The 12,583-nt window shown below is 35.2% G+C and overlaps 1 protein-coding gene across 13 annotated transcripts in view; it reads right to left on the minus strand.

Moving 5' to 3' along the window:
- The window catches only part of EML5 (EMAP like 5), a 138,059-nt gene that overhangs the window by 60,898 nt on the left and 64,578 nt on the right, over positions 1-12,583 (minus strand). For 12 of the 13 annotated variants that reach the window (XR_013929399.1, XM_080395102.1, XM_080395101.1 and 9 more), the window contains exons 9-13: positions 12,161-12,417; positions 9,270-9,482; positions 7,264-7,431; positions 5,400-5,506; positions 4,890-5,008 (exon numbers count right to left, since the gene is read on the minus strand). Coding sequence is in view for 12 of the 13 variants with exons in the window: in XM_080395102.1 (XP_080251228.1) it covers positions 4,890-5,008; positions 5,400-5,506; positions 7,264-7,431; positions 9,270-9,482; positions 12,161-12,417 (864 nt within the window). In the remaining variant the exon portion in view is untranslated. The remainder of the gene's footprint in view (positions 1-4,889; positions 5,009-5,399; positions 5,507-7,263; positions 7,432-9,269; positions 9,483-12,160; positions 12,418-12,583) is intronic. The other variant, XM_080395092.1, reaches the window with a different exon arrangement.

Genomic DNA, 12,583 nt, shown 5'->3' on the forward strand with positions numbered 1-12,583 from the left:
TTCTGTTGGCTCACCTACACTACACATAATGGTACTTATGTCAGATCATATGTGATTAGGGAAAAAATGCTAAAATCACCTCACAAAACTTTTAAACAGGCCAGCAGATAGTCCAGGTCCATTTGCCCCAGATACAGAACGTTGCATTTCCCCTTTCTGAAGTTCATGAAATTCATCCCTGCCCATTCCTCTAGCCTGTCCAGGTTCCTCTTGATGGCAGCACAGCCATCTGGTGTATCAGCCACTTCACTGGATTTTGACTGTCTGCAATACTGAGAAGTCCAAAGCTGGGTCTCATTAGAGCACTAACAAGAAAATTGAACTTCTTAAAGTTCAGCAAAAACTGTTGAAGCACAGATATAAAAGTTTTTAAATAAGCCTCCTTCCAACCCACTGTTTAGATTAGTACTCACAGGCTGGTTCTTAACTTCAGGTTTGGTCCCAGCCCAGCAATTTTTCAGTGTCTCTTGACTTACTGTCCCTGCAGTCTCTAGTAAAATCTCTTTCCCTTAGGTCTGAGGCTCAGCTGTATGTCTGCTCCCTGCTCTTCTCCAGGTGACCAACAATTTAGACTCACAACAAGCTGCAGACTCTTCAGTCATGTTTTGCTCTTCCTCCACCCAGATCCTTCACTAACAATTCCCCCAGCAGCAGCATGTGTAGATGCTTTGAAGCTGATTTCTGCCTGATCCAAAGTGCTGCCTGCTTGCCCTGCCTGGCTGCATCCTGCTTTGATATCCAGCAATTAGTTTTTAAAGAAACATAATATACAATGACCTACAGTAACTATGACAAAAGAAAACAGAAGTAACTCACAGTATGCAACATCAAGAGTTTAAGGACATGACAACATTCAGTGAGGAGCAGGGATTATAAAGGCGGGCACAGTGCCGAAGAGGATATCTGGATCTATCAATGCTCAGTTGTTTTCCTCTGGCTTCACTCTGCACTGTGCTCTATTAAAAACCGGATTTCCTTTGCAAGCACAGAATAATAAAAAAAAAAAATGCTGACTACCCTAAATGAGAATATTTTAAAAAACAGCTACAAAAATATGTATGCTGAAATACATAATGCTTTAGATGAACAATTTCTTACAAGTAGAGCAGTCACCTATAAAAGTAAAAAGCATTAAGACAGCAAAAGGGTCTCAGATCCTTCTACCTGCAACCCTGAAACTCAGAATTTTCCCAGCTTTTGTTATAACAAATGCCTATATACCGTAAGGTAAGCATAGCGAAACTGAGTAGTTAATGGCACATATATCACAGGACTACCCAAACATCCAAAACGTATCTAGGATGCAGGAAAACAGTTCTTATTACTCATACCTATAACTTTTTTATGATCAGAAGTTTGAATTTTAGTTCACTTCCTCCAGTAATTAAAAAAAAAAGTGTAGAATCAGTTGTTTACAATTCAAGTAAACCACATTTTACTGAAGTATCAAGCAGTGCAAAGACATTGTGTAAACCAGTTAAACACAACTTGTCTTTCCCACATGCCAGTTTACTAACTCCCTGACTACATAGGTACTTCTCACCAGAAGGATAAAGTGATGGGCTTACATAGTCCAAGCAGAGATGAAAAGCAGCATGTTTCAGTGTACAAGATCATTCCCTGAGAATATGCTACACAGTTCCAAAATATTTATATCTCCATATTATTAAACCAATTTAGAACCAAGATTATAAACTAATCTCGGAAAAAGCATGAAGAGAAATACTATCTTTGCATGCAGAAAACAAACCACAGAAGTAATTTACAAGGCATCTTGATTATCAACTAGAAACAAAAGAATAATGAAAGCAAGCTCTGCATCACAGTTACTGGAAAATATATAACAAAGCACAATAAACATAACACTGCTTTCTGCAGTAATTGGTATTTTCAAGTGGTCTTCAGCAACAGCTAATCCAGGACTGATTCAAGTTAATATGACAGTAACTTTCAGAAGAAAAGATAGCTACCTCAAAACTATGTAGAAAAAAATATTTGCCACTACCAAGGTCATGAAGAGCAGGGGCTGGATTCAGTTTGAGATTAAGACATGTCAGTGCAGCTGTTGACATGTGTGTTAGATACATTAACACCTATACTTTAATCAACAGTGTTCTAATCAATGCAGTCAATTGAACCTGCAGGGCTACCCAGCTGACCAACCAGTCAGCATTTAATTTTACTTGAGCCAAATCACTCCTTATGCTCCACTGACTAGTGACTGAGTATCTACTGACTGACGGAAGTTTAGGCGCACACATCAACCCACCTACTTCTAGGCACACAACTCTAAATTCTTTAATGTGAAGCTGGATCCCACCCACAGTTGCAAGTCATGTATCTATAGTCAACTAAGGGGCAACTTCACAAGTAGTGTCTTCTCTGGGAAAAGACTCAATGTCCATAGTTTGGCTGAGGCTGTAAGAATTTCAAAAACTGTATGTTACTCTTCAAAGTATATATGGGAAATTTCCAAAAATAGTAAAATCCTTCCCCAAAAATCTCCAGAACCAAATGTCAAAATAAACTTGGTTGAGGTCAGTCTTTAGCACAAAGGTAGAGGCTGTTGGTTGGTTTTTTTTTTTAGAATATTTTCATATGGCAATAGTGTTTTCTCAACAGGACCCACTCATAGCCTACTCCCTCTTCAGATGCTATTTGTAGCCCTCTGGTAGGAATCCATGCAAGGTATCACAGGATTCTCATTTAAGAGCATGAGAAATCCCATGCCATCTTGAAAACACAAGCAAATTTCATCTTACAATGTTTGTCAGTTCAATGAATATCCCAAAACTAGATTTTGCTTAAACGTCTTGAACAGTAAAAACCAAACCATTCTTGTGAGATTAGTAGCATAGCATTGGCAGAATACAGGACATAAGTATTACACTTGCATCCTTATTCCCTGCCAGCAAAAAGAAAGTATGATAAGCATTGAGTTTGAAAAAGGGGCTCCTCTGTTCCTCTGAATATCTCAAAAGATGCATCCTTTTTATATTTCTGAACCACCACCACTGCCAAAGACATGGCAGAAAGAAAATACAAGAATAGTCAAGAGGCCAAACTAGTACACCACTTTAATAACACGTTTGTGATAGTGACTGCATCGGATCTCTTTAGAAAGATGCACTTAAAGATTAACCTGTTAACAGGAGTTGCTTTTTCATTGCCAAATTGCTGGATTACATACTCGGCATTATGGTTTTTATACCCTTCCAAAACAGGAAGTAACCAGAGGTTTAAAAGATTTCTTACAGGTTATGAAGATATTTTTTTTACAAGTTCACCTTTCAAGGCAGTTGACAAATTCAAAACACAAAACTAATGTGCTCAAAAACAAAGAAAGGAAAAAGGGCTTCCTATTCCCCTAGTTCAAAAAAGCACTACTTCTTACACTTTCAAGGAGCATCCAAGACATTTCCATTGCAGCTAAAGAAAGATGAAGCAAAGCAGACTTCCTGAATCAGCGAATATGCCTATTACTCACTTGGATGTGGGTCACTTTAAAGTTAACAGCCTGGACACTGAGAAAAATCTGTTGTTCAGCATGGATTCTTCATTTGTTTCCTTGATGCCCATTGGGTAACCAGACAGAACTCAACTGGACATTCTACTTCTGGTCATTCCTGGATATTCTGGTCAAGCTTCACTTCTGTTGTGAAGGAAATAACAATAATCCCAAAGATCCAGGGCCCTTGCTTGTGCTACATCTTCTTCAGGATCATTTGGTTTGGTTCTTAGGCTAAATTTTAAAGACTACACACAGCTACCCACCTTAATGCATTTTCTACACAGATACAAAAATCTTCAACTAAGAATTCTGGAGCACCAAAAATAAAATAAAAAAAACAACTCTGTACCAAACTGCCCACTTGTCATTATTTCCAAAGCTATTCCTCAGACTCCATGTCTTCTACAGAAAAAATTGCTGAGTTGAACAATTAACTATTCTTAGTCAATTAATTTATTAAGCATTCCATGTGGAGCCCTTCTAAAAATGTTTGTGTCGTTATAGACAGTAATTTATCTCCTCATTTAAATATCTCTGAAAAGAAGTTGTATTCTTGCAAAGAGGTATCTTTAGAAAGAAAAACACAGTATTACCTGATTTCCAATGCCTTAATTTAATAAAAGTTTTGGTTTTGCTTTGTCTCAAGGGAATTTATATTTCTGATTATTATTTACATATAGTAACATCTACTGCCAGTTTGCTTTAAAACACCTCATCTTTGTACTGATGAAAAAGTCTTCACTTATGAAAAGTTATGTGAGACTACCAATCCTAAAAATGAAATCATAAGATTTCAAGGATGCATCTGAAAGTAATTTTATTAGTCAAATTAGCACCAAAAATAAAGTGGAACTGAATTCTAACACACTTACAGGTACTATTAAGAATTAAATTTAATACCTAAACTAGCAGAGGAACATGTAAATTGTTTCAGATTAGGTACAGACAGTTCATACTTTTTTTTTTTTAATAAAACACTGGGTAGAAACACCACTTAGTACAGAACCCAATCATCTTCAACTACACCAAGTCTCTGCCATAGCTTCCAAAATAATACACCAAAAAACTATTACTTTTCAGAAACTGAAAAATATGGGTGATAGCTAAATACTATATTTAGTAACCTCTATTCGAACAATAAGTATTAGCTAAAGCTTCAGCACAAATTCACTTCAGAATTCATGTTCATAATTCATCTAGCTTGGCATCAAAGCTTTCTATTAATTTAGTGTAAATTTATTTTTACAGAAATAAATAAAACCAGTAAATCACAAAGCAAGTGACCTAGAAGTCTTTCATAAGATTATTGAATTATAAACATCAATCTACAAAACACAAAATGTAGCTTGTATATTTTAAAGAAACCTAGTTTTCATACCCATGAACAAAATGTAATCTTATACTGTTCCCTGGAGCTCGCTCTCGTCTCTTAGAAGCTGCACTTTTTCTTTTTTCTTTGCATTGCTCTTTAAGTTGAGGTAGATCTTCTTTGTAAACCTTTAAGAAAGAGCACACTTATAAATTAAGAAATTCAGAAGAAAAGCATGTTTCTGAAAATTCAACTACAGTAACCACCCACAAAAATGTTTTACTGACATCATTGAAAAAAATCTCCCAGTAACTGTAGGTGGCTATTGTATAGTGTAACTTGCTTTTAAATTACAACCAAACCTCTACTACAATGAGGCAGAATACATGTAATCACTTCTCCTGCCTCTGTTGTATCTTACTGTTTTGAATGCATCAGATAATAACAATTCTAAAGGTGTTGGCCTGTTCCTGGTTCAGATCTCAGTCTCTCCAGTTTTCAGATTTTAACAAGTCTTCACAAAAGACCAACTTAAACACCGGGAAGCATTCCAACTGCCATTAAAACTAAAATCTTTACCTGTCGACGATAGGTGATCTGTGTCTCCTGTTCAATTTCAGAGTCCAGCTCTGGAACATCAGACTGATCTGAATCTGATTCATCACTATTAGAATCAACCAGAGTCTCTGCCAGCAAGAAAACAGAAACAGAATATGAAGCAACCTAAGTAAAAAACAGAAAGTGTTTACAGTAACTGCTTAATGTTTTATTTGATAATCAATGCTTGTGTTAACTACAACATAAACTGCTAATAATTGACAGGGTGACAGTGTCAACTCTGCTGATACAGTAGAAACAAGCCAACTTGTCAGTATGATATATTATTTTTTTTCTGAGAGCAAGTTACTTTTCATTCATTAAAAAAATTTTATCACCATCAGATTTAAGAGGAAAGGAAAACAGAAGAGAATGAAGTAATGAGTATAAAGCAGAAACTAACACCTGCCAAAAACTAACAAGAGAAATAAAGGGCTCCAAAGAGAAAATTATGATTAAGTGAGACACTGATGCATGTAGCAACCCTTCAGGTAGATTAGGAACAGAACAAAACAAAAAAAATCATATATGGGAAGTCCTAAAATTTGGGGGGAAATGCGGTGAAAAAGAGTAGTCTTTTAATGTTTCTGGGAAAAGCCAGATAATGTAGCAGTTTCATTCCAAAAGAAACTGAAAAGCACGTCCTGGCTGATAAATGGTAATATATTTGGATCATTCTGCAACCTTTGATTGAATATTGCACACTTTTTGATTAAGAAACATGACACAAAATCAGTCCAGAACACAAACAGATTTTAAAATATCTCAAAATGTAATTGCAAAGAGAGAATGACCACTCAGTAAGAAATGTTTCTAGAAATATGCAATAAAGAGCAATTGTTGGAGCTATACTACTTAACATTTTTATCAGTGATCTAGAGAAAAACAATACCGCTACTGATAATGGTAGCAGACTGCAGAGTTAGGAAAGCCATTAACATCAATAGTGTGTCGCACATACTGCCAGACAGCCAGAATTAAGGTTATATATCCAGGAACAAGGAATCTTAACCACACAAGATACAGAAACTTTACCTTGGGAAGCAGCAGCTAGTGAGAAATTAGGGGTTATGAGAAATAATTAGTTGAAAATTAATTGATACCATGAACGATCAAACCAGTTAAAGGCTTTTTGGAGGCTTCACCAAGGAGATGAAGAGAACTATTGCTTCTTTCTCATTTGGCACTGACAAGGCCACCATTGAACCAGCATTCATCTACCTATTAGCTGGGTCCACACTGATACATCTTCATCTCATCTTAGCAATTAGAGGTGAAACAGTCTGTTTCATACTTATCTCCCAAAAGGACTCTCCACATTCCTTTAGGAATTTCCAAGTGAGGCATTCAGTTTAATTGTTTGCTTTTGAAAAACAATCATAACTGTTGTATTAAGTCACTGGTGGAAACATGATCTATGTATTTTTACAAATATTAAACACCCATAGTCTGCTTTAAAAAATAAGCATTGTAATTAACTTTTTTCAAATTTTCATCTAAATATTAATTAAAATTTTAATCAAATGAATATCTACTTTTTTTTTTCCCAGTGATATATGGGCATCCAGTTGTTGCCAATTTAGTATGCACAGAACTCATAAATCTATAACACAACGTTTTAAATTTCCCTTTGCACAGGGAACACAGTGGTTAAACTTTTTTCACAATCTTGCTAGACTGAGCATACAGGGTACAGGCAAGTATTAGGCAATGCTATCAGGTACTTCAGGCAGCGGCAAAGTTTAAAGAACAATTTTGTGCACCCTGACAATTCTGAATATTTATTTCTATACTTGCACCAAAGAATTTTACTTCTCTTTTTTTTTTTTTTAATGAAGTTACTTACCTTGGGGTGCTATATGAAGAACATCCTTCAACTTCCGGTCAGGGACAAATTTCCACTGAAAGACAGAATGATCAGCTCCCCCAATGGACACAACCCACTGGTGATCATGCGACCATCTGACATTTGTTACGTGAGCAGAATGACCAAGATATTTTTTAAATTTTGCTCCTAGAACAAGAATAAAAGTCTCTTTCAACATACATGGAATAAACGTTTCAGAAGCACCTTAGGAAAACATATCAAAGAACCCTTATGAAAAGTAATAGTTTAATTAAGATATTATAACTACTAGTGATATTTTAATTAACAGCAGCAACTTTTTGTACTATTCCTAAATTTTAATCTAAGATAAATTTAAAAATTTGGATTCCAGGATGTAATATCTTTAAGTCAAACACAGAGAGAAGACATATGACAGTGCTGTACGAGGTGTGCTAAGGGAAGATTTTAAAAAAAAAATGTATTGTATTAGTTTTATTCTATTTGTTACAAAGATTTTGCCAATTATTATTTCTATATTGAAAAGATGCAGTTGTTTAAATGTTAAATATGCTGTAGAACTGATTCCCATTGTGCAATTTGAGTGGTAAGCACTTATAGCCATTCATATCCTTGCACCTTCAGCAGTAGTAGGAGTGGCAGTAGTGGTATAACTACATCAAGTTAAAGTTTTCACTGACAGCTACATAATTACAACACAATCTTTGGATCAGTTACTAAAAAGATGTTCCTAGTAGCACACCATTACACAGATTCTTGCGCCTTTTTTCTTTGGTTTTATAATTCTCGTGCAATAAAAAGGGAATGAACAGTCTCCTTCAAATGGACAGAAGACTGTTTTGAAGAACGTATTTTGGATTACCTCAGGTACCAGGAAAAGCTTTATCACTTTAAAAATAAAACCGGAAAGACTGAAATGAAATGTTTTTTAATATCACCTTTTACAAAGAGTCGGAAAAACTGTGGAGGAATATCAGTCATTTAAAAAAAAAAAAAAGAACCATTTCTGTAAGCACATGTTGCTTGAAGACATATCCTAAGACCTGTTATCACAAAGATCATGCAGTCATAGCCAGCATTAAACACATGATGCTGCAAAGTGCAATGATGCAACAGTGCAGCTTTTTGTATCCCCTTTCAAAACTTGAAGAGACTTGATCTAGTCCCAGACAAACTTCTTAGGTTAAAAGGGCTCTTCTTAAAAGCTAGGGAACATTTCACAGGTTTTCTGAGACCATCATCATGTTACCAGCTTGGAGACAGATTATCTCTGGTATTGGTAATTTGTAACATTCAACTTAAATGATGTCTTCAAACAGATCTGAAAAAATAAAGCCTTTCTCATCTGAAAAGATACACATCTCTCCCCTGTTCACTCAGTCCTGAACAGTAAACTTGAAAATTATATACCTTGCTTCAGAGGTTTCAGTTTTAAAATTGTCATGAGATTTGTCCTTATTGCTAGTAAAATTTTGAGGAAAAATGAGATGGAAAAGTCTTTAAACTTCAAATAACATACAGTGGCATACTCTGATTACAGGACCATTTTGCTCTTCACTTCTTTATTGCCTCTAATCACTTAGGAATTTTTTTTAGTTCCTAGCCCAAATCTCCATCACAGAGGAAGAAAACTGCCTGAAGACCAAGCTGAAATACTTAAAATATATGTATCTCATAAAAGATAAAATATTGCATCACCTCATGAAAGTCTATTTTTAAAATGGGAAGGAGGGAGGGAGGGGGAGAGAGAGAGAGATATCTACTTTACGAAATAAAATACAGGCAGAACTTTTGGCTATCCTATTCAAAATGCAAATAAAATACAGTAACTATTACAGCTGTTAATATACCGGCCTGTTATTGTTTTACACCTCTGAGCTCAAACTAAACTTTTAAAAATAAGTATTTGCCATTTATAATTTTCAAAAAACAAGATTTCTAAAACCTTTTTCTTGAATAACCAAAATTCAAAAATATACGTTTATAACTGAACTTGAAGGTACTACCTTTTCTTAGACATGGGTATCGAAAGAGCTTTACTATTCCATAATCATCAGCTGTAACCATAACTTGCCCAATAAAATTTGCATCCACAGAATTTATATCATTTATATCTGAATATTTGGGCCAGATTCCATTAACTTCAAGGCCAGAAACACAGGTCCATGATGCCCACTGAATGCCTTTTAATTCCTCCTTGTTTGTTACTTCTTTTCCACCTAAGAACAAAAATAAAGAACTATTTTTCAGCATTCACTTACGCAATCTTAAAGAATGTAGAATTGTTTTAAGTTCTCCAGAAATCAAATCCAAGTGAGACAGAATTAAAACCTGACTTCTAAAACTGTCCTGATCTAATATTCTCTATTATGACCAACAGGATGATCAGAAGTAAGGCTTCTCAAGACTATTTAACAGAAGTTCATGGGTTTGGATCTTTACAGTTTTTATTATTTCTTGTTATTTGCTTGAGGATTTGTTATTTTTAAATGTTTATGAAAAAATACATGTAGCCATTTTAAGATAAAGTTTAGGAAAATTCTGTTGCTGAACTGTTCTAGAAACCTGGATCAACCTAGAGCAAAAGCCGAAGAACTCATTTAGATATGGCCAGAATGTGTGTTACTGAAAATACCAATTTAATGCTTAGAACCTTGTTACATTATCTTTCACATCAGCAGCTTTAACTGTAGCAAGATTGTTCCAATCCCACAAAGTTTCATCTAAGAGCTTAACTGAGTCAGACCAAAGCTTTGCCCATTTAATATACGTATTTTAATACATATATAGGAATGGCCAGAAGCAGAGTGCAGGAGCAACACAAGAACAATGCAAGCAAATGTAAAAGTTGTGAGTCAGACTAAGTGTGCAACTGCAGAACCTGAGCAGGACAGTGCCAACAATTCACATCAGTCTTCAGCAGCAACAAATTTGAAGGCAACTGGGCTGGTTTTTTTTCAGTTGTCTTATTGCTAATTGCATTCTGGCTAGTGGGAGGGGATGGAATAGTATGTAGGAGTGAGCAGCCTCAGGTACTATAAGAAGGTAAGTATTCAACAGAGGAATAGGGCAAGGGAGAACTCAAGTGGACTGGAATAAAGAAAGAACCGCCATAGAGAAAAGATAAAACGGCAAATAAATCAGAAAGGAAAACTTAAGAAAAACAAAACATAAAAAACCCCACACTTGAGGAAAAGTATACACTACTATATACCCCTCCAAAAACTGGCAAGGAACTCAAGTGCCCTGTTTGAAGATCCTTCAGCTTGGATGAAATAACTGCACCCTTTGACAAGGTTTACCTTGTAATCTCTTTCAATCATTAATCCATGTAAACGATGACTACTAATACTGGTTATATCCATGACTAAATCCTACAGATCTTGTATTAGCCAACTGTAAGTTCCTTACTCATTTGTAGTGGAATTTCAAGTGTTATATAATTCCAATCACTACCTTGAAATATTTAGGAGATTCCTCTAACTTCACTGACTTCGCTAAACTCTTTTCACAGACAAGCCTTCACAACCTCACATTCTAATGTATCAAGAAACACCAGGCTGAAAGCTGCCTATATAACTTCAAATTGCTCCTCCAATGTGTGTGCATTTGTTACAGTCTAATTAAATTCTCACTTAATATTTTTTCTTACCTATCTTCTGCCTCAGTGCACAAAATCGAACTTGTGCATTGAATGAATTAGATGCTTCAGCAAAGACAGTTATAAAAACCTCCATGGAACTATGAATAATGTACAGTGCAAAGCATAAATATTGTGCAACAAAAGAAGGGAGAATATACTAAGTGGTGATAATATATAATGATATTATGTAAAGAGTGTACACACACGGAACAAACAAGTCAAACCTTGTAACAAACACTGCCCTTGACATATTGTATCAGGACTACTAAACTCGAAGCTTGAAGTTATACCTACTCTGTGCATGCGTCCTCCGCAGAGGGAATTATCTTGATGAAAACTGTTTCAAGAGTATGGGACAGTTCAGTCAAGTTTTGAAGACTGTTGTCTTGAAAATATTTACAATACTGGGGTTGTCACAAACTTTGAAACTGAAAAGTGTATTTTAACTTTACATAATATACTAATTTTCTTGAACAGTCCTCTGCCATAAAATACACATTTGAACCTGTGTTATCAGTAGACTGCCCAGCTAAATTTCATTTTGATATTTTTATTCATTCTGAAGGTTGCATGATTGAATCATGTGTATCACATGATATTCAATATTTTTTTGTTTCCAGCAACTCCTAACATTCTGGCATCCTTACATCCGGTACTCTTTATTTTCTCTGCAGTTACCTAATTCCATTATACTTCCAAATTCATTTGCATTCCAACTGTTTCTATCTATTACAAATTTCTCACTGTAAAACCTCTTTTAAGTTAAATTCCTCAGTTCTGCTACAAACATAGCTGTAGAAAACCAGATGACTCTTACGAGATGAAACATACTAATTTTTTCACACATTTTAAAAGACATACAGTGCAACCAAATGATAATCCATTTAATAACCAAGCTTAGTAAGTACAAAGCTATTAAGCTATTGCAAAATCGAATTTGAATGCAATACTTTTTCTAAAAAAGTAGGAGTAAAGATTTAGTTTTGAGAAATACATTATAAGCCAGCATCTCTACCATGAAAAGATGCTTTATGAAGAAGAGTAAACACATAAGGATAGAAATTATTTAAGCACCTTTGCTAGAAAATGCTGTACTTATTCTAATAAAACAAATATTTATATGAACTTAGAAAAAAAATGTATCTATAACCCAGTGCTTTGACCGAGGATCTGTACTTGGCTGTTTTTACAAAACTACTATATATTCTTTCAGTAATGGCTAACAAGTATCACAAAAGCAACTCAGAATCTTACCTGGCATTCTATAAAAAAGCCTCTTCCCATTGCCATCATTGGTCTGTAAGTATTTACTGTCCGAAGACCAATCCATATGGGTGATGAAACTTAAAGATCCAATACATTCTCCAACTTTCTTGTACCGCTGAACAACACCATATATATCCACAGAGCTGTCATTGGAACCAACAGCTAGGAAGTTCCCGTCTGGTGAATATTTGAGCTCATGAATAGCTTCTTTCCTGTCTTTGATATGAACAACCTCAGTCATATCTCTGTAGTATGAAAGAAAGCATGTCATAAGTATAGCAGAGCCTTTTCACACTGTCAAATTCCCAGGTTTTAGAAAGGGAGAAAATTGTGAAATGATGAAGTGAACTTCAGTATCATACGTACAAACACAACACTCCCACTCCTATTTTTAGACTTGGGCAGGGCTTC

The sequence above is a fragment of the Falco punctatus genome (genome assembly GCF_963210335.1).
Source record: "Falco punctatus genome assembly, chromosome: 7".
Lineage (NCBI taxonomy): Eukaryota > Metazoa > Chordata > Aves > Falconiformes > Falconidae > Falco > Falco punctatus.